This window comes from Zosterops lateralis (genome assembly GCF_965231275.1).
Source record: "Zosterops lateralis genome assembly, chromosome: 9".
In the NCBI taxonomy this organism is placed as follows: domain Eukaryota; kingdom Metazoa; phylum Chordata; class Aves; order Passeriformes; family Zosteropidae; genus Zosterops; species Zosterops lateralis.
The window spans coordinates 1,872,419-1,892,251 of NC_139769.1; the positions used below are offsets into that span (position 1 = coordinate 1,872,419).

The 19,833-nt window shown below is 42.1% G+C and overlaps 1 protein-coding gene across 1 annotated transcript in view; it reads right to left on the minus strand.

The window, feature by feature from the left end:
* The window catches only part of CACHD1 (cache domain containing 1), an 88,871-nt gene that overhangs the window by 26,003 nt on the left and 43,035 nt on the right, over nucleotides 1–19,833 (minus strand). Inside the window, exons 4-8 of the mRNA XM_083867179.1 lie at nucleotides 13,817–13,923; nucleotides 6,614–6,740; nucleotides 4,369–4,513; nucleotides 2,646–2,862; nucleotides 261–410 (exon numbers count right to left, since the gene is read on the minus strand). Of these exons, the coding sequence (XP_083723305.1) occupies nucleotides 261–410; nucleotides 2,646–2,862; nucleotides 4,369–4,513; nucleotides 6,614–6,740; nucleotides 13,817–13,923 (746 nt within the window). The remainder of the gene's footprint in view (nucleotides 1–260; nucleotides 411–2,645; nucleotides 2,863–4,368; nucleotides 4,514–6,613; nucleotides 6,741–13,816; nucleotides 13,924–19,833) is intronic.

The window sequence follows — 19,833 nt, forward strand, 5'->3', positions numbered from 1 at the left end:
ACTCAATCTGGACAATCCAGGCCACAATATTTTACATCCCTGCAGCTGCACTGGGATACACACAAGGATAAAGTGGCACAGTTATAAACACCAAAGTAACAACATCTGGATGCAGCTTGTGGATGGATTAAATGTGCCAAAATCCATGAATAAACTGCTCCCAGCAAGGCCTGGAATTACCCTGGAAGGAGCTTAACAAACGAGCTGTGCTGTGCCAGGAAAGGGAATTTTATGGCCTGGAAATGACAAGCATCTCTCACCATTCATGAGGGCATAAGTGAGGATCATCACTGAGTTATTGAGGAAGCTGTTCTCTTCATTGATGACACGTAGAGTGGCTTTTTTATCATCTTCTGAGGAGTCTTTTGATGTGATCCCAGCCGAGAGATAAATGATGACCATGTCAGTATCTAAAACACAACCACAGACACAAAGTGCATCAGGTTTTTAACTGGGGTGAGCCCTGAAATCTTCTCCCAGCAGCTTCATCCAGGGATCCACAGCATCTCCAAGTCAGATTTTGACACGAACAGGAGGTGCTGTTAATCTGGGGGAATTTCTACCTCAGTTTTTTGTAAGGACTAAAAGTAAGGAAAAAAAAAAAAAAAGCAAAGCCAGGTATTAAAGCAGCTTTGGGGTGGAGTTTAAGGAAAATTGTTGCTGTGTTTCCCAGGCTACAGCAGAGATGTTCTACCTGCAGCCAGGCATGGTGCTGCAGCCTAAATGGAATAACAAGAAAAAGTCCTGAATCTACATGAGGGACCAGAGCAAGCAGCTTCTGGAACATTTTGTCACCTTTTGGGATTGGGATCTGCTGAGCAGGACTGCAGTAGGAACTGCAGGAGAAAATCCAGATGTGTTTAACAGCACAGTTCTCCCCTCTCACCCCAGCAGTTCCCTTCTGGTGAATTTGGGATTGGGGCTGGATCTCCACAGCTTCCCTGACACACCCACACATTGTTCTTTGGAAACAGGATGTTAAAAAAGTAACAGTGAAATGAAGGATTTTTTTTGTGTGTGTGTGCTTAGGTTTGTTTTTCTTTTTTAAAAAGATGAAAAGATTATTTACAAGAAAACGAGACATGTTTTATAAACATCCTCTTCTCAAACCTATTGTGTCTCACTGCAGGGATTCTGAAATTCCTTATAAATATGTTAGATCTTCACAATCTTCCACATGTAGAGAAAAACCTAAATCCAAAGCATTTGTATTGTAACTTTCTGTGCTTGTCCCCCAAAATATGAAACCTAGTGAAGTGTGAATATGCCAGAACTTCTAATCCTAATACAAAATATAAAACCATGGAATCCTGGATTGGTTTGGGTTGGGAGGGACCTTAAAGCCCATCCCACCCTGCCATGGGCAGGGACACCTCCCACTACCCCAGCTTGCTCCCAGTTGGCCTTGGACACTTCCAGGAATGAGGAATGTGCAGGAGGATGTTCCAAGACTCTTCAGCTGGTGTTTTTGGAATAATTCCTGATGACAAATTCATCTTATCCCAGCCAGCTGTAGCAGAACATTGTTCATTTTGCATCTGCTGGAGTTGCTGCCCTGTCATCATTTTGCCAGGGGATGGTAAAATCCTGCCCTTGGCCAAGCTTATCCTTTGTCCAGTCACACAAAATCTTGTGCCAATGGCCTGAAGCTCAGGAATTGGCTGAACCTTTGGTACCAAAAGCATCATTCCATAAATCCAAGGAAAATCACAGGGGATATGAGGGTTTTTTCCTCATTCTTTCCAAAGCACTTCAGTTTCTGGACTTTTCCTCTCCCTCTGGTTCTGCACAGCCCCTGAGCTGGTGGCCTTTGGGACACTGAAGGATCTGCTCTCACTGGAGCAGGCACAGGGAATTCTGTTCTATAATCCCAGTATCCCGATGGAGATGGGCTGTTCCCTCACCCTGCCATGGCACTGCCAGTGTTACTCAAACCCAAGGAGCACTCAGAGCACAGAATTTGCCTTCCAAGACTTCCTGGCAAGCAGATCTGCCACTCAATTTCACATCCATCTTTTCAATGTCTTTTCATCACATCCTCATTACAAAAAGAAAACCACCCAGAAAAACCCCAATCTTGGGAAGAGGAAGGATAAAGTTCATAATGAGTATGCAGAGTTCAGAGGGGGAGATTCTGAGATGAAGGAAAATTCAGCCAGTACCAGTTGGGCTCCAGAAAATATCAGCCATAATTGGTACTCTCAAAAACCCCATTTCCCTGGGAAGCAAGGGACACCTCCCCAGTAAGGCACATCATCCATATGCAAATGTGGATATTATCCATATGCAATCATTAAATGAACCTGCAGAAGCTGCAATTTCCCTGGAAAGGCCCCCTGCCCTATCCCCGACCCAGACTGGGGAAATAACTCAGCTATCACACAGATCAATCCTGCATTTTCCTCTTTCAGTTCTAAAGAAAAGTCAAGGCAGCAAGTGACACAAATGAGAAGGGAACGGACACATCCAACAATCCCTCACGTGGATTGCAGCCCAAAGAAACGCTCCTTAAAATAAAAACAAGGCACAGAGCACATTTTTGTTCATATTCAACACACTCCACTCCTTTGGCCTCTGCCAAAGTGAAACAAGAAAACCTTGGCAAGGCCCTGCCATGCTCAGGCTTGCACAAGAGGCTGCCTTACTTCCTTGGAGCCTGGTGCCGTTGTTGGTGTTCCGGAGGAGCTGGAAAGCCTTTTGGAAGCCCAGGGCGTGCTGCGTGGAGCTGTCGGACGCCTTGATGCTGCTGACAAAGGTGGACATCTTCCTCTTGGTCTCACTGGTGGCAGGGGACAGGAAGGTCTTGTAGCACTGGTCCAGGGAGCACGTCCTCACCGCCTCCGCCACCGTCAGCACCGAGATCTGGGGGGGAGAGATTCCCTGGGATCACCTCCCCTGCAGGGATCCTCACACACCCACACACAGCACAGGGAGGAGGGGATTCCCTGGGTGTAAAACTGTGTTTGTTGGCAAAGAGGTAGGAATCTGTCAGATTTCAAAAGGATGGTGAGGAGTTCAAGGAAAAGAGATTTTGGGGTTTGTTTCTGGGCAGAGGCAGCATCGCTCTGCTGCCTCACAATGGTTACTGGGCAGAGCCTGAGTGAGCCAGGCAGGACTGACAGGGAAATCAGCAGAGAGCATTTCCAGGAGAGCCTGGAGAGCACAGAGAAAAGAGGAGAGCACAGAGAAATTAAAAAAAAATAAATAATATATATATATATATATATGTATAAACAACCCCTCTAAGGACTGCTCCCAGCAAAGCTTTTTGTTGTTTTAACGTTCCAGTCAAAGCAAGGCCACTCTGACATCAGCTTTTTCTGTAAATAAATTAATGCAAGTGTTACCGCTGTGCCTTAATGACATCTAACACACCAGGCTCATTAATTGAGTGACAAACTTCATTAGGGAGCATGAGTGAGGCAAGGCAGTCCCAGAATTAAGCATTAATTAGATACCTGTGTAACAGGTTCTATAACCACTGAGCTACTGACCAAGGCATCTGTGTCTTAAATGTATTCTCTTTATTAAACCCTTCTGAGACTTAAATTTAAGTGCTATTAATCCTGCTGAACTGTAAGATTACCATATTCACTAAAAGCACTCTCTAAAAGCACCAAGTTACAAGTGGTTTTCCCATACTATTCATGAGAAGACTTAAGGCAAAGATTATCATCAGTTTTCTTCAATTTGATTTAATTGAAATTCTTCCTACTCACAAAAGAAAATCCAAGCAGAGAGACTGATCAAGGTCTCACCAGTGGAGAGTTACTAAAAGTAAAGACCAAACTGGAGACTTTTTACAGAAGCATTTTATGAATCTGTGCTTGTCTGTTTGAAAAAAATTACAGGTTATTTGACTTTTTCACTGTCAAATGAGCACCAGTGAGAGCAAGAAATCAAACCCAGATTTCTCAGCCCTTTGGTGGTCTCATAATTATCTGTGAATCCTCCAAACACTAATTATGCTTCAGCTCACCCCAGTACTGCAGAGGAATAAATAATTTCCACTTTCACAGATAAAAAGAGAGGCTCAGAGGTGAAATGAGTTGCTCAAAGCAGTTTAGGATGTGAGGAGGAGTCATGTTTGGAGCATGGTTCTGGTTCCTGTTGACCATCACTGAAAAATCTGCTGAGATGGAGGAGCCTTTAAAGATTGCTCAAGGTACGAGGTTTTGCCTTAGATCAGTGGGATTTCACAGTTTTCCTAGCCTGAAGATCCCCAAACGTTTCCCCTGAAGCAGAAAAGTTCCAGGAGTGAGCTCAAGGCTCTGTCCCCACTCAGAGGCAGCTCCCAAATCCGCAGGAGTCCAGGGGCTGGAAACACCATGTTTGGGTGAGGACCAAAGACCAGGGCAAGCTACTCACCTTGTCGTGCTCATCTATGGAGCTGAGGATCACCTGGGCAGCGTCCTTGGCAATCTGGAGCTGTGTCTCTGTGACAGAGGCGCCGTGGTCCACGATGACCACGATGTGCTTGGACTGAGGGCGAACGGTGGAGACGTAGACGGGCCTGAGGAGGGACAGAACCCAAACCACCATCATCAGCACCCTGTCACCTTCACTGAAATGCTCATGAGTGGAAATATGCAGGGATTAAAACACCCAAGCAAAGAACCAGGAAGAAACAGTGAAGAAAAATTATACAGGAATTTATATATGAGAAGCAATTGTAACAGGATTTTTTTTTTTCCCTGATGAAAACTTGTACCAGGAAAAGCCAGCTGAGAGTCTGAACATGCAAAAATGCCTCTCACTTTCTGAAATTTTAAACTCAAACTAGGTTCCTCTCTCCCTGTCACAGCAAGAGCTTTCAGGAATAAACCCTGTTGCTTACACAGCAGCGTTTGGGATCAGTGCAGCAATTCACACCGAGGTTTGAATGAAGCAAGAAACGCCTCCTGGTAAATCCTGCCTGCTGGGAACTGCACCCACACGTGAACTGAGTGCAACAATGGGGATGTGCTGGGGCCATGACAAGTAACAACCTGTGCAGCTGCAGGGAGCTGATGAGCCCAGGGTGTTTGGGTTGTTGTAAAAAGGCTCCTGGCCAAGGCAGGCTGCCCTGGGATGACTCTCACCCGGGTCATGGATCTGCCCAATTTCACATCCCAAAGTGAGCTAACACCAGTCAGAGCTCTCAGTGCTGCTAACAGTGTCTGTGCTAACACCAAAAAACTTGTTTTCATCTCCCAATACTGAGAGATGTGTGAAAGAGTTCACAAGCTCTCAAGCCAAGGTTTAGCCTGGAATAAATTAAGAAGATCCCCAGCACCGAGGAAGGATTAAAATAAAATGGCAAGTTTCTCTTTCCTCTTTAGTCCAGACACAAAACTAGAGTCAAGTGAGAGTTTTGGGATCTAGATTTTATTGTATCAAACACAGACACAGAAATCTTATTAAGAGGAAAGGAAATGCAGAAGATTTGAGACAAGGCACTGCAGTAAACAACTGGCACAAATCAGTTCTTAAGTGTAAAACAGCCTGCAGCTTTACCCTGGATTAATACCTGCAACTGAAACAGGGCCTTTGATCTTCAAAGCACTGAGGCATTAACTAATTAATTCACCCAAACTACCCTCTGAAGTAAATATCACCAAAAAGATACCCTTTATTTAGCCACAGAGGAACTATGACCCAGGCTGAATGATTTGGATAAAATCACTGATGGTTTTAGTGTCCCAATTCTGAGCAGGACTGGGGCACCCCCAGCTCTCACCTCTTCAGACCACACCTTTCCAAGGCTGAGAAAACTCAGTCCAGCTCAGAACTTTGTGCTTTGATGACACACACTGAAGATACCATCAGTAAACTTCTGATTGCTCAACCCTGACAGGAAACCAAACCCTCCTTAGTGTCCCCAAAAGGTTCCTGGATGTGCTGCTGCTTCCCCTGCACAGACTGATTAACTGGTACAATTAATTCATGTGTGACCAGAGATATTAAAGCCACTGCACTTTCCCACCCTTGAGCCTTCATCAATCCCATGCTACTAACAGAAAAAGCAGGGAAAAATACTGGACCTCCAATTCTTGGCTTCATGTCTAGAGAACAGAAATCCCTGTGCAGGAAATCCTGCTGCCAGCTGATGCTTTATTTTTACTTTTTTATTTTAGTGGAAGGAATTTTTCACTGAAATAATCCATGGAAATTATTAATTCAAGGAAATTATCCATGATGTGCCATCTGAACCTGGGGAAAAATGCTCCTACCTGTGTTCCCTTCCCAGTGTCTCATCTTTCCCCTCCCTCCCCAAAGTGATGCACCTGCCAAATCAGCAGAATGCGTGTTCACTGCTTTATTAACAGGGGTCAAGTATGAGACAAATGTAAGTCAGATTTTGCCTGCAGGCTGACCTACAACTTCCAAGTCACTGCTGTTCACAGCTGATTTAATTCGGGAGAGGTGAGGAACCTGTTTGGAATTTCAGTTGAGTTTCTCAGAAATGAGAAGTGGTGCTTTAAAAAACGACTCTAAAAAAACCCAAGGGACTCCATTAGAAGTTGCTCATGAATGTTGTCAGCTTGGCAAAGGACAACACTGAATGAAACCAGGGCTTGAGGAATCCAGTGTGAATGCTTTTCCCAGGAAACTGGAAGGAGGCAAATCCTACCTGCTGCGGTGTTCGTAGCTGCCTTTGCACCGGAACTTGTGCGCTGGGAACACGGTGAAAATCCCTTCTTCTGAGCTGAAATATTGCCACTTAATTCCTGGGTTAGACTTCAGGTTATCAGCGAGGACTGCAGGGAGGAAAGGGAAGAGGAAGCAGAGTTACAAAGGCAGCCCAGACTCAGAGGTTTTGTCTCGTGGTGTTTGGAGAAGAACAAGCAGAGCCCAACATGGAACACAAACTGCTCTGCTCAGGATGGGTAAAACTCACTGGTAAAACTTCCCTGATTTGCAAACAGTTCAAGTCTTTTGGAAACTCAACACTGGAGTGGACAGATTTTGTTTAATATGTGATGACAGTTCCTGAATCTCTGAAGTACACCCAGGTCCTGGGAAGGCAAGGCCAGAGTGAGGAAGGAAGAGATTAAGGCAATTTTATATAATATATCTATATACATCTCTACATCTCCATGTAATAATAAATATATTGTCAACATCCTGACAATAAAGGAAAAAGCTTTCATGGTAAAAAACGCTGTTCTTTTTGCTGGAGTAACTTCAAAATATTAAAGAGGTTTGGTGCTCCCAGCTTCATAACCAACCTGTTGGGGAAAGGAACAAATCCTATGGATATTAGGAAGGAACAGATCCCAAGGGCATTGGGATTTCTGCCTCACAGTGCAGTGGGAATGTCCCATGTTCTGTGTCTGCTCTCCCTCCAGCCTGGAGAGAACCAAGGATTGATGTTCATCCATGGAATTGCAACTTTGCCACCCCACTGATCTCAGGTGGCTCTAAGTCCTTTAAAACAGAAGGAAAATGCTCCCAGGAGAGAGGGGATGGGAAATCATTAGCATGGGAGGCACAAACCCCTCAGCACCACAGCAGGAAAAGGATTATTTTCCACTCAGGGTAGAACATCCTCTCTGCTTGCAGCAGACTGAAAATAAAATCTGGATATTTGAAATCTTTAGTTTTTACCTAGCAAATAAAGTGGATCACACCAGCTTAAAATGCATGAAAAAAAAAAAAAAATTCTTTGCCCTTTCTCCAAGAACTGGCAGAGAGGGGACTCTGATTTCCAGTGCTTCACCTTTTGCTCAGCATTTCCCTTCAGCATCCCCTCAGGACTGAAAATGGGGCCAGTTTCATCTCCTGCATCTCCTTCATTATCAAATCTGCCAATATTTGGGTTGGAAAGGACTGCAGGGCACGTTCAAACCTTAGCCAGACACTCTACACCCAAATACCCACACTGAGGACAGCCTGGGTTCCACATCCTCCACACTTTAGCACTTACTCAAGTTTCCCAGACTGGCTGTGGCCACGATGTTTTCTCCACATCCAGCTCAGTGTAATTACCCTGCAAAAACCACTGTCCTGGGCTTTCCCCACTCCTCTTTGCCACAGTGTTTTTACACTTCCCACAGTGCCTACAAATCCCACTGGGATGCTGGGCTGGGATTGCTGAGTTCTGTGCAAAAATGCAGCTTCTCCTGAGAACAATTCCCTGCCTCCATGGACCAAGGACTGCCAGGGATTCTTCATTCCCCTTCCAAAATCAAGTTTTTCTCTAAACTGCTGCTTCCTCCTGCAGACAGAAGGGCCATGAGACTCTAAAACATTTAAATCTTTCTTTTTTATGCCCAGCCACCAGGATTTTATCATTCTGGAAGTGAAGTTGTTTTGTATAAAGAGGCTGAATTTCTGGTGTTGAAGCTTTTGTTTTGAGTTACAGAACTCGAAAAATGTGATTTCAAAGTTGACATGTGAACACTTAGTTAAAGCCTGGATGAAATAACTTGTCCAGTCTCATTTTACCAACATTACAATACAGGAGTTTAGAATTTAAAGCCTTTGGCTTTTTTTTTTTTAATCCTTGCTATATTAAAGATAAACTTCTCATTCCTTCAAGGCCACGAGCTGTATTTATTTCCCCACGAGAGTATGTGGATTTAAAAGCCTTCATTTTCCCCATAAAACAATTGGTTTTGAAACTCAAGCTCTGCTGTTCTTCCTTTTCACACAGTTGTGCTCATGTTTCCTCCAGCGAGTGTTAGTTCAGTAACACCCTCCCCAGGGACCACCAATTTTATCCTAACTCTGCTTTTTCCCCTTTTTTTTTTTTCTTTTCCCTCTGACCACAGCAGACAATCTCCCTGCAGATAAGCCAAGGCTGAAAAATCCAGACTTTTTCTCTTTAAACACATTCTTATTTTCCATCCACTCAAGCTGCAAGAATGCCCTGCAGATATTCCCTCAATTCTTGCTCCTTGCCAGGACACACAGTAGATTATTTTATTTTTATTTTTTTTTTAACCTAAACCTCACTCCAAACTTTCCACCTCCTCAGTGCCTGTAGTTTATTCCCACCTCATCCTCCTCTCAGGAAAACCAGTCCCTGGACAGGTTATTCCATCAAAGGACCCAAATAAAAAGCTGATTCCTTAATTCTGGACACAGACTGGGAATAAAAGTGGCCCAACTTCCCATGAGGTGGGTTAAGCTCCCACTAGAATTATTTACTCATTTTCTGTTCCCAGGTAAGAATTAATAGGAGAAGAGCAAAGCAGGCTCAAAACTTTAAAGGGTATAAAGAATACTTGATATTATTTTTTAACTTTATATTTATTATTTTTAAGTCACTCCAAAGCCTCTGTCCCCTCCACTCCCCCTGCAGCAATATCTGACCCCAAATCCTGCTGCAGACTGGAAAAGTTGGGGAAATATTAACATGACAGCATTTGAAATTATCATTCTCTCTAATTATAAATATCTCACAAGGCAAGGAGGACTTTTAGGAAGAAAGCCCTGTGTGCTAGAGTTTATAAAACTTCAAAGGGAATGAGATATGATAACACTTAGCACTTCTAGATAGCACTTTACATCTTCAAAGCACAGCCAAATCATTAACTAATTAATCTTCAAAGGACAGCACAAACAGTTGTGGGGGGGGAAAAAAGGAACTACTGAACATAATTGCTCGTTATAAAAGGGTTTTTTACAGCCCTCCCCTTTAGCATTACATTTGCTGAGCTGCCCACCTCGGATCTCATCCCACAAAAACCAGGAAAGTTGAATTTTCACTTCTCCTCTGACAAATCTCTCCATTAAAAACCCTCACAGTGAAAAAAAAAACCAGCACCAAGAAATGTGTTTATTGGACAAGTGAAGACATCCTCTCGCTCTGCAGACAGATCTGATCCAGGATTTTCCATGTCAAACCCAATTGCAGCTCCTGTGTTGTCACCAGGAATAAAAGCTCTGCAGCTCAGCCACAATTAACATTCTGCTGGTGGCAGGAGCCAGGACACAGCCCTGCTCAATCCTCAGGGCTCTGAAGGGAAAAGAAGTAAAAAAACCTTTTCATTTTAAGGCATGGGACCAGATTTCTTCATGAACAGGATTTGGAAGGAGGAGGATTAACTCTTCAACTCAGCCAAAAATCAATTTAAAATACAGCAATTTAAGGAACACTCCACATTCTGGACTCTTCCAACTCCAGGTATTTTATGATTCTAAGATTTTTAAATGATCAACACCTCAAATAAAACAGACAAAATTTATTGGGCAGTTTGGTGCCATCTCTGCATATTTGTGAGGAGGAGAACCCTGGCAAAGCTGCCTGACTTGGAACAGACATTTCAGCACTTTGAAGGATGAGAAGGAGAAAGATTTACTGGTTCCCTGTTTATTCAAAAGGAAAAAAAAAAAAACAAAAAAACTTCCAAAGGAATCTGATAACATAATGCACTGGCTCTGGGGAAGATTTAATAAATAAAGGGCTATTCAGAGTGGTGAGGACAGATCTCTTCATCTAACTGCCCAAAGCCTGTGTCTCCATCTGGAGAATAAAGACTTTCTCCTTATCTATTTTGTACTAATGGCTAAAAGTAATCCAGATGCAAAACTCCAACCAAGATAAAACAAAATCTTTCTAAGACATTAAAAAAAAAATTAAAAAGCCAACTAATATCAAGAAAAAACTGTGCTAAAAGTGATATTTTTTTAAAAGCTGAGAAGGCGCACATCTATTTCTTTCTCGCCCTCCTAAGAGTAATGCTTATTTAAAAAAAAAAAATCCAATAATTCTGGAAAAAACAGATTTGAAAGTTTGATGAGCTCCATCACCCTTGAGGGTGGAATTTGGGGTTGCTGTCCCTGAGGGCTCTCCCAGGCTCTGTTTCTGTGGCTTTGCCCGAGCCTGTGGTGCAAATTCCGTTCCCTTCCAACACCTCCGACTTCACCACTCCAATCCCACTTTTTTTATTCTGGGCCAACATTAACATTTCCAGAGCTGAGCTCGAGGTCGAGCCAGAGCAGAGCTGGAATTTATGTTTTGCCAGGAGCTTTTTATAGGCAGGATTATTTAAACTGCAGAAGTCAGGTGGGAAAACGGGGGATACTCACGGGAATTTTGCCTTTTACCTCCAGAGTGAAATGAAAAACTCGTTCAGGAAGACAAGGCTGAGAACACCCACAGTTTTTAAAGCATAAAAATAAGTCAGGCAGAGGTAGAGCCTAAACCCAAAGTGCAACAGATATTCCTCACCAGCTCTGCATTAGGACATTAATGAGAGAAAAAAGAAAATTATGGGATTAGGGGATTTTTTTTTTGGTATTTGATCATTGTTTTCTTTCAGAGGTGGTTTTAGTATGATGTGAGTATTGATTAATTTATTGAGAATTGGCTGCTGTGCACACCAAGGGCTCTGCTCTGAGTGTGCCCTCAAAGGCAAGTGGTCCCACAGAAAGATAAAATTAAGAGTTTTAAGACACAGATACACTAATTAAAGCTTTTAAACCCCATTTTTAAGGTGACAGCATCTCCTCAGCTGGGAGCACTCCATCCCTCTGACCAAACCTCCTTCCCAGTCCATTCCTATCCCAAGGCAATTCTTGTCTCACCCACGAATTCCTTTGGGCACACAATGGATTTTGTGGCACAGGGGGAGGTCACAGCCCCAAGTACTACAGACACCACCAACACAACACCCACACCACAAACATCCCAAAGGCTTATCCTGAGTGTCCCCAAAGGCCACCCAAAGCCCTGGAGCTGGGCTGGCAGTGGTGGAGCTCACGGGGCTGAGATGAGGAGCAGGGATGGGAAGGTGGAAGTGTCACCAGTCACAGCACTGGCTGTGCCATCCCTGAAGTGTCCCAGGCCAGGCTGGACAGGGTTTGGAGCACCCTGGGACAGTGGAAGTGTCCCTGCCATGGAAAGGTGGCACTGGATGGCTTTGAGGTCCTTCCAACCCAACCCCACCTGTGATTCATCTCCCAGACTTTCAAACATGACAAGGACCAAGGATATTCCCTGGACCTCACCTACACAAAACTCCTCTCTCTTCCCCAGGTACCAACTTTTGTGTCTCAAATTAACCATTTCCATCCCGTTTTCCTGTCTCAATCCACTCCTTCCATCCCATTTCTCTCCTGCAGACATTTCCTCCCTAATCAAAACCTCCCCCCAAGGCTGTTTCTGTGAAAGGAGAGCCAGAGGAGAGTTTGCTGTCAATAAATCCCTGTTCTTACTCAATTCCCTCTCCTCCCCTGCTGCCCTTTCCTGCCAATGCCATGTTTTGAAGGTTCTCCTTTCATCAGGAATCTTTCAAGCCAGAGGCAAGGGAAGAGGAGGCACTGGAGCCTTCAGTGCTGAGCCAGGACAGCAGGAACCTTGAACATCCACTCACTTTATTTCTCTGAGAATTTAAACCAGAAATTTAAATTATGTTTACAAGAAACTGCAAATTTATTTGCTTCTCGTCACTCAAAAATAAGGAATATTTCTTGAATACTTTTTTAACCCCCAATTCCTGCAGTAGAAAAAGATTTTTACTTAATTTAATTAAAAACCATGAAGTGATTCATTCTATGCTTTGCTCTTACAACACTGACTCTAAACTTGCCTTCCAAAATGATTCTGATTAATTAACAACTGTATGTGATTTAAACATTATTTTAATGAGTTGTTTGGGTTTGTTTTTTTTAATAAAGAGATGAGCAAAACAAAGCCCAGAAAATCCCAGTGAGTGAACAAAGAGTGCCTGGCTTTGGGATGGAAAACTCCACACAAATCATGACATGTCAGGAAATAGCCTGGCCAGCACCTGCATCCAAGATGTGGGATACAAGTGATGGGATGGAAAAAAATCTATGGGGACTGCTCATTTTTATATTTCATTATTTTATATTTCATTATTTTATATTTCATTAGAAATCCAGAAAGCAAAGCTATAAGAGGAGAAACAGTAATTTGGGTTTTTTTTCCTCCTATTTGTTGCAAGATGGTGAAGGTGGAATGGCTGAGTTGCCACTTCATCAGTCCAGTTAATAAAATAAATCAGCATTTTATTACAAAAGACCTCTGAATTTTAATATAAAATAAAATAAATCCCAAGTCTGCATCATTCCCCCAAAAGAATGAACAAACAACACCTCCCCAGAATGAAATCCACAACCAAAACGTCTATTAATGTTCTCTAATTTACAACACTGAGCACCATAAAAAGTTGAAAAGTCAGAAGGAACAGCTGGACCAAAGCCTGACTAAACCCAACTGAAATCCCTGTATTAATCCACACTGATTGGGATGCAAAATAAAGAAGAAAACCTTGCTGCACCAGAGACCCAAAAGCTGAATTTTTCAGGGATAAGTCGTGTGTATTTTGGTTCTAAGCATATTTCTAAGTCCTTAAACGTGTGAAGAAAATGCCCTGACAAGACAAAGAAAGGAAATATTTTTAGGTGCCCTCATATTTGGTAGTTTTTGCATATCACATTTAGCTGAACTCAGCTAAGAAGATCTCTGAGAAGATCAGAGGAACTTCCCTGTGTGGCCCCTGCAGCAGCTGACACTGCTGATGCCAAAGCAGACAGGCCTAGGAAGGGAAAAAAAAAATAAAAGAAAGAAATAAAAAGTGAAGAAAGCACAACAAAATTATCCACGGTAGGCTGGAATAAAATCTCCCTGACATTTTTATAAAGTACTTAGACTAAGGGCATTACTTTAGGTATCAGCTTTCAATCATGAAATCTCAAATTAAGAGCAGGGTGACACTTGCAAGGGGAAATAAAAGCTTGTTGCTATGGCAATCAATGCAAATTCTCTGTGCCAAGGAAATGTTCGAGTCTAATGGGGGAAAAAACCCTACAACAGAAGGAAAAAAAAAAAAAAAACCCAAAGTAGAACTGTGCTGCTCACCAGAATTTAAGTCACGTCCAGGATTGAAGGCTCTGCTGTTGACAGTGGTGGAGAGTCTGTCGCAGCTGATGGTTCTGGAAACGTTGGTGTTGAAATTCCCATCAAACCTGGAAAGACAGTGACAGGATCAGCAATCAAATATTGTTTATTAAATCTACATTTGCAATGGGAACACAGCTTTTTAATGTTTCAATGTAAATATTATTATTTATAATAAGATGGAGTTGAAATTCCCATCAGATATGGAAGGACAACAACAAGAAGATCAGCAATCAAATATTATTTATTAAACCTACATTTACAACAGAAACACAACTTTTTCATGTTTCAGTGTAAATAACTATTAATAGTGAGACATTGGTGTTGAAATGCCCATCAAATATGGAAGGACAATGAGAGGACCAGCAATCAAACATTATTTATTAAACCTAAATTTGCAATGGGAACACAGCTTTTTAATGTTTCAATGTAAATATTATTATTTATAATAAGATGGAGTTGAAATTCCCATCAGATATGGAAGGACAACGATGGAATCAGCAATCAAATATTATTTATTAAACCTACATTTGCAATGGGAACACAGCTTTTTAATGTTTCAGTGTAAATAACTATTAATAGTAAGAGATTGGTGTTGAAGTTCCCATCAAATCTGGAAATATTTGTAATTGGGGTATATATGGAAATATTGGAATAATAATTGGAAATACATATGTAAATATTATTATTTATAATAACATGGAGTTGAAATTCCCATCAGATATGGAAAGGTAACGACAGGATCAGCAATCAAATATTATTTATTAAACCTACATTTGCAATGGAAACACAACTTCTTCATGTTTCAGTGTAAATAACTATTAATAGTAAGAGATTGGTGTTGAAATTCCCAGCAAATCTGGAAAACCGAGAAAAAAATGCATGAAAAGATGATTCTGGAACCAAAGAAGGGTCAGAAGGAACCTTAAAACTCATCCCATTCCACTCCAACACCTCCCACTGTCTCAGGCTGCTCCAAGCCCTGTCCAGGACAATTCCAGGGATCCACAGCTTCTCTGGGAATTCCATTCCAAGGCTTCTCCATCCTCTCAGCCAGGAATTCCTCCCCAATATCCCACCCATCCCTGCCCTCTTTTGCCATAAAGCCACCCTGCCCTTGTCCCAGGTCCCTTTATCTCCTGCACTGTCCTGGCTCTGAGGAGACAGGGATGGACAGACGGACACAAAGGTCTCCTGGGTGTCCCCATGGTCAGCCCCAGGCTGGGAGATAAAGGTGGGATGCTCTGACAGACCCAAAGCAGCCAAACCTGGAGCTGTGCACGGGTTCATCCCCTCTGCTGGAACTCTTTGCTGACATCATTGCAAATCTCCTCCCAGAGAACTTCCCCAGCGCTGAGGAAAAGACATTTCCCAGGAATGCAGCTCTTGGATGGAGGTTGTGGTTTTTCTTATCACCCTTGAAATGTAACCGCTTCCAAAAAATCACAGCTCCTTCCAAGAGAGCAAAACTGTTGCTGATTTTTTGTTGGCTGAAGGATCTCCAGCCTGAGATTGATTGATAACGGATGGGGGCCCACAAAAACCGTGTTTATCTTGGGGCAAACCCAAAAATCTGCACATTAAACATCTCCATCCTAAAGAAATATTTCCGAGCGAGGCTGAAGAACAACCCCACAGTGAAAAATAATGACTTTTCAGGATGTAAACCAATTGTCCCAGAGCTCCCATCAAAATCTATTAGTGATGGCAACAGGATGCCTTGTTAGCAACCAACATTATTCATTTATTGCATTAAAATGCTTTGACATGCTCCAAAAATCATCCAAGGCCTCAGCTCTTCTCAGGAAGCCACTGTTAGTTCCCCACCAGGAAGATGAATTTGTGGACCCCTAAATAATCTGCAGCAGAGCTGAAGAAGGAAAAAAAAAAATAAAAATTCCTTCAGCCCCATCCCATTCCTCCTTCTTACAGCAAAAAGGAAATACAGTTAATGGAGGAAAAAAAGCATAAATAAAAGATGAAGGATTGTTTTAAATCCCACAAATTAAAGACCAGACTCGCCAGCCCTGAGCAAAGACTGCCCCAGACTGGGCTGGGTGGGATATCTGCCTCAAATCTCTTTCCAGGTGCTGTTTTGCCTTAAAATTGACTTTTTGCACCTTGCAATGGAGTGGTTTTGGTTGCATGGCACAAAGACCTGGAGAAGAGAGGAGCTCCCATCACAACTGAAAACCAGGACCAGGAACTGGCAGCACTGTGGCAAATCTACATCACAATATTTGTCACCATTTTAATGAAATTTAATGAGAATTTTCCACTTGCTTCTAAGTTTAATTCAGAATGCATTATTCCTATATTTAAAGCCACAATTAAAACCAAAGCCCCAGCACTGCTAAAAGTGGCCTTTCCAACCAATGTTTGGAGTTCTTAGCTGTAAATCCTGGTTTTACCTTTCCTACCATGTTTATACCTCGCACATTTCCAACTCAAGTTTCAAACTGTACAGACCTTCCCATCACTCACTTTGAAAGAAGTTAAAACACCAAAAATATTTGTATTTTAATATTTCAAGACAAGCATTGATCAGCACCTTTTCTCTGCACAGAGAGAATTTTGACCAGTGTCTTCTTAAATTCTTACCTGCGTCTCCCTTTTTTACCAGGATCTCCCTTGATTTTTACCTCTCTTAATTCTTAACTGTCTCCTTTCATTTTTACCTGGGTCTCCCTTAATTTTAACCAGTGTTTTCCAAAATTCTTACCTGCATCTCCCTAAATTTTTTATCAGTGTCTCCTTTAGTTTTTTACCAGTATCTTCCTGAATTTTTTATCAGTATCTCCCCAAATTTTTATCAGTGCCTGCCTTCATTTTCACCAATGTCTCCCTTGATATTCACCAGTGTCTCCCACTTTTGCCAGGTGGATAAAACTCTCTTGAGATTTCACCCAAAAATGTTCCAGGTGACAATGCTTAAAAAACCCTCCAGAATCCTCATCAAATTTTTACGTGTTTTCCTAAATTCTTACCTGTGTCTCCCCAAATTTTTTATCAGCGTCTCCCTTAGTTTTTCACCAGTATCTCCCCAAATTTTTACCGGTGCTTCCCTTAATTTTTACCAGTATCTCCCTAAATTTCTACCAGTATCTCCCTAAATTTTTATCAGTGCCTCCCTTCATTTTCACCAATCTCTCTCTTGATTTCTACCAGTGTCTCCCACTTTGCCAGGAGCACAAGGTGGATAAAAACCTCTTGAGATTTCACCCAAAAATGTTCCAGGTGACAATGCTTAAAAAACCCTCCAAAATCCTCATCAAATTTTTGTCAGTGTTTTCCTAAATTCTTACCTGTGTCACCCTAAATTCTTACCTGTATCTCCCTAAATTCTTATCAGTGTCTCCTTTTAATTTTTTACCTGTGCCTCCCTTCATTTTCACCATTTTCACCAATGTCTTCCTTGATTTTCACCAGTGTCTCCCACTTTTGCCAGATGGATAAAACCCTCTTAGGATTTCACCCAAAATGTTCCAGGTGACAACACTCAGAAAAACCTCCAGAATCCTCATCAAATTTTTGTCAGTGTTTTCCTAAATTCTTACCTGTATCTCCCTAAATTCTTACCTGTGTCTCCCCTAAATTCTTGCCAGTGCCTCCCTTCATTTTCACCAATGTCTCCCTTGATTTTCACCAGTGATTCATCTTGATTTCCACTTTTGCCAGGAGCACAAGGTGGATAAAAACCTCCTGAGATTTCACCCGAAATGATCCAGGTGACTTAAAAAACCCTCCAGAATCCTCATCAAAAACCTCACATTGCCATCATTAAGATACAATTTTAGGGTGGTTTTAAATTTTTTTAAAATGGATTTAAAGCCAATAAAAGCCATCGACCGAGCGATCCACTTCCAAGACAGCTTTCCCTTCACCCCATCCCCCTTTTCTCCGTGCCCTCCCTCCCTTCTCTTCCTCCTGGATCCCGTTTAATGAAGAAGGGATGGAAGCTGCATCCCCGGGGAGCAAACAGAGCCACGACTCCCACTTTGATCCGGTCCCCGCGGAGCGCGGAGCTCCCCCGGATCTCGCCGTGATTGACGTTGGCTCTGATGTGCAAAACTGCTTTGAACTTCACACACCAAATTCCCATCAGGCCCCCGCTCATTTTTATTCTCCTTCAACAGGATTTACGAGCGGGAGAAGACGGGCGAGCGGAGGAGATAAAATGAAATTTGCAGGAGCTTTGGATCTGACATCAAACCGGCGCTCTCGAGCGAGCTCCAATTGGATTTTGCTCGGCCTGAATTTCCAGTGTAAATCAACTTCTTTTGTGGGTTTGGAGTTTAGGGGGGGAAAAATGAGGGATAAAAATGGCACTCGAGCAGCTGCTCGGGGCTTCTTATTGTTTTAATACTCTTTTTTCTTCTTTTCTCTCTTCATACAAACTCAAACTGACATTAATATGCAAATTAAATTACATAAGTTGGCTCAAAATTCCTTTGAAATTCCTCATTTGCTTGATTGCAAGGCAAGATTTTAATTCATATTTTACATAAATACTTAAATATAGGGTTCCCACTGTATGGAAACAGAATGCTGGAAAACAATGTTTTTATGAATAAATTCAACAGCAACAACAACAAAAAAAACCTACTGATGCTTCAGTTACACAATTTTTTCTGGCAAGGCACCAAAGTTGTTCCCATTCTTTCAAGAATTCTTGAAAAATCCAAGTAAAGCTGCTCTCAGATGTGAAGAGAGTGTATTATTGGAAGGAGGATTCAACCCAGGAACACAAACGATTCCAAATCTCACTTTTCCATGAGGAATTTCTATTCCAAGCCCCATTTTTTCATGAGGAATTTCTATTCCAAGCCCCATTCTTTCATGAGGGATTTCTATTCCAAGGCCCATTTTTTCATGAGGAATTTTTATTCCAAGCCTCATTTTTTCATGAGCAATTTCTATTCCAAGCCCCATTTTTTCATGAGGAATTTCTATTCCAAGGCCCATTTTTTCATGAGGAATTTTTTATTCCAAGGCCCATTTTTTCATGAGGAATTTCTATTCCAAGCCCCATTTTTTCATGAGGAATTTTTATTCCAAGCCCCATTTTTTCATGAGGAATTTTTATTCCAAGCCCCATTTTTTCATGAGGAATTTCTATTCCAAGCCCCATTTTTTCATGAGGAATTTCTATTCCAAGCCCCATTTTTTCATGAGGAATTTCTATTCCGAGCTCCATTTTTTCATGAGGAATTTTTATTCCAAGCCCCATTTTCTCATGAGGAATTTGGCCACATTAGAAGTAAAAGCAAGAGAGGAATTCCCTAAACACCTGCTGCACTTTATGGACGAAAGCTGCCAAGCCCAGGACTGTGCACAATCCCTACCTCTCCTAGAACCCCCTGGGCTTTACTGCAGCCTGAAACTCTGTCAGAACAGCAAATACATCTTAAATTTGATTTATTGTGGCCTCCCCACTCCTCCTGTGGAAGTGCAGCTCTTCAGATATTGCAGCAACCCGAGGAACTGAATGGGATTCCCATTATCTCCCACTTAACTGCTCCAGAGAGGAAAAATAAACACAGAAAGAGCTGTGATAAAATTGAACTGCATTAGCAAATATTTAACCATCTGTTTAAAAAAAAAAATCAGCAAAAAAACCAGACCACTTCTGAAGGCAGCATCACAGCCAGGGAGTAAATGATTTTCAAATAGAGGTTTGTAAACTGCCTTATTCAAACAGCTCCATTCATGTTTGCAATGCACCACTGCCAAGTGGGGTGTTTTACCAACAAATATTTCTCCATTCCGGCTCCTTCCACAGATTTGGATAAATGCATTCCCTAAGCTCTTATCAGCATAGTTAAATAAAGAGCAAAAACAGATTTCCAGCTGCCTTGTGAGAGTGGGAGCATTAATGAACACCAGTGCCCCTGAACAGATGGATTTTGGAGACCCGGGGCAACTTCCTATGAAAAGCCAGCAGTGAAATAAATCCATTTGTGGCCTCCACAATTCCA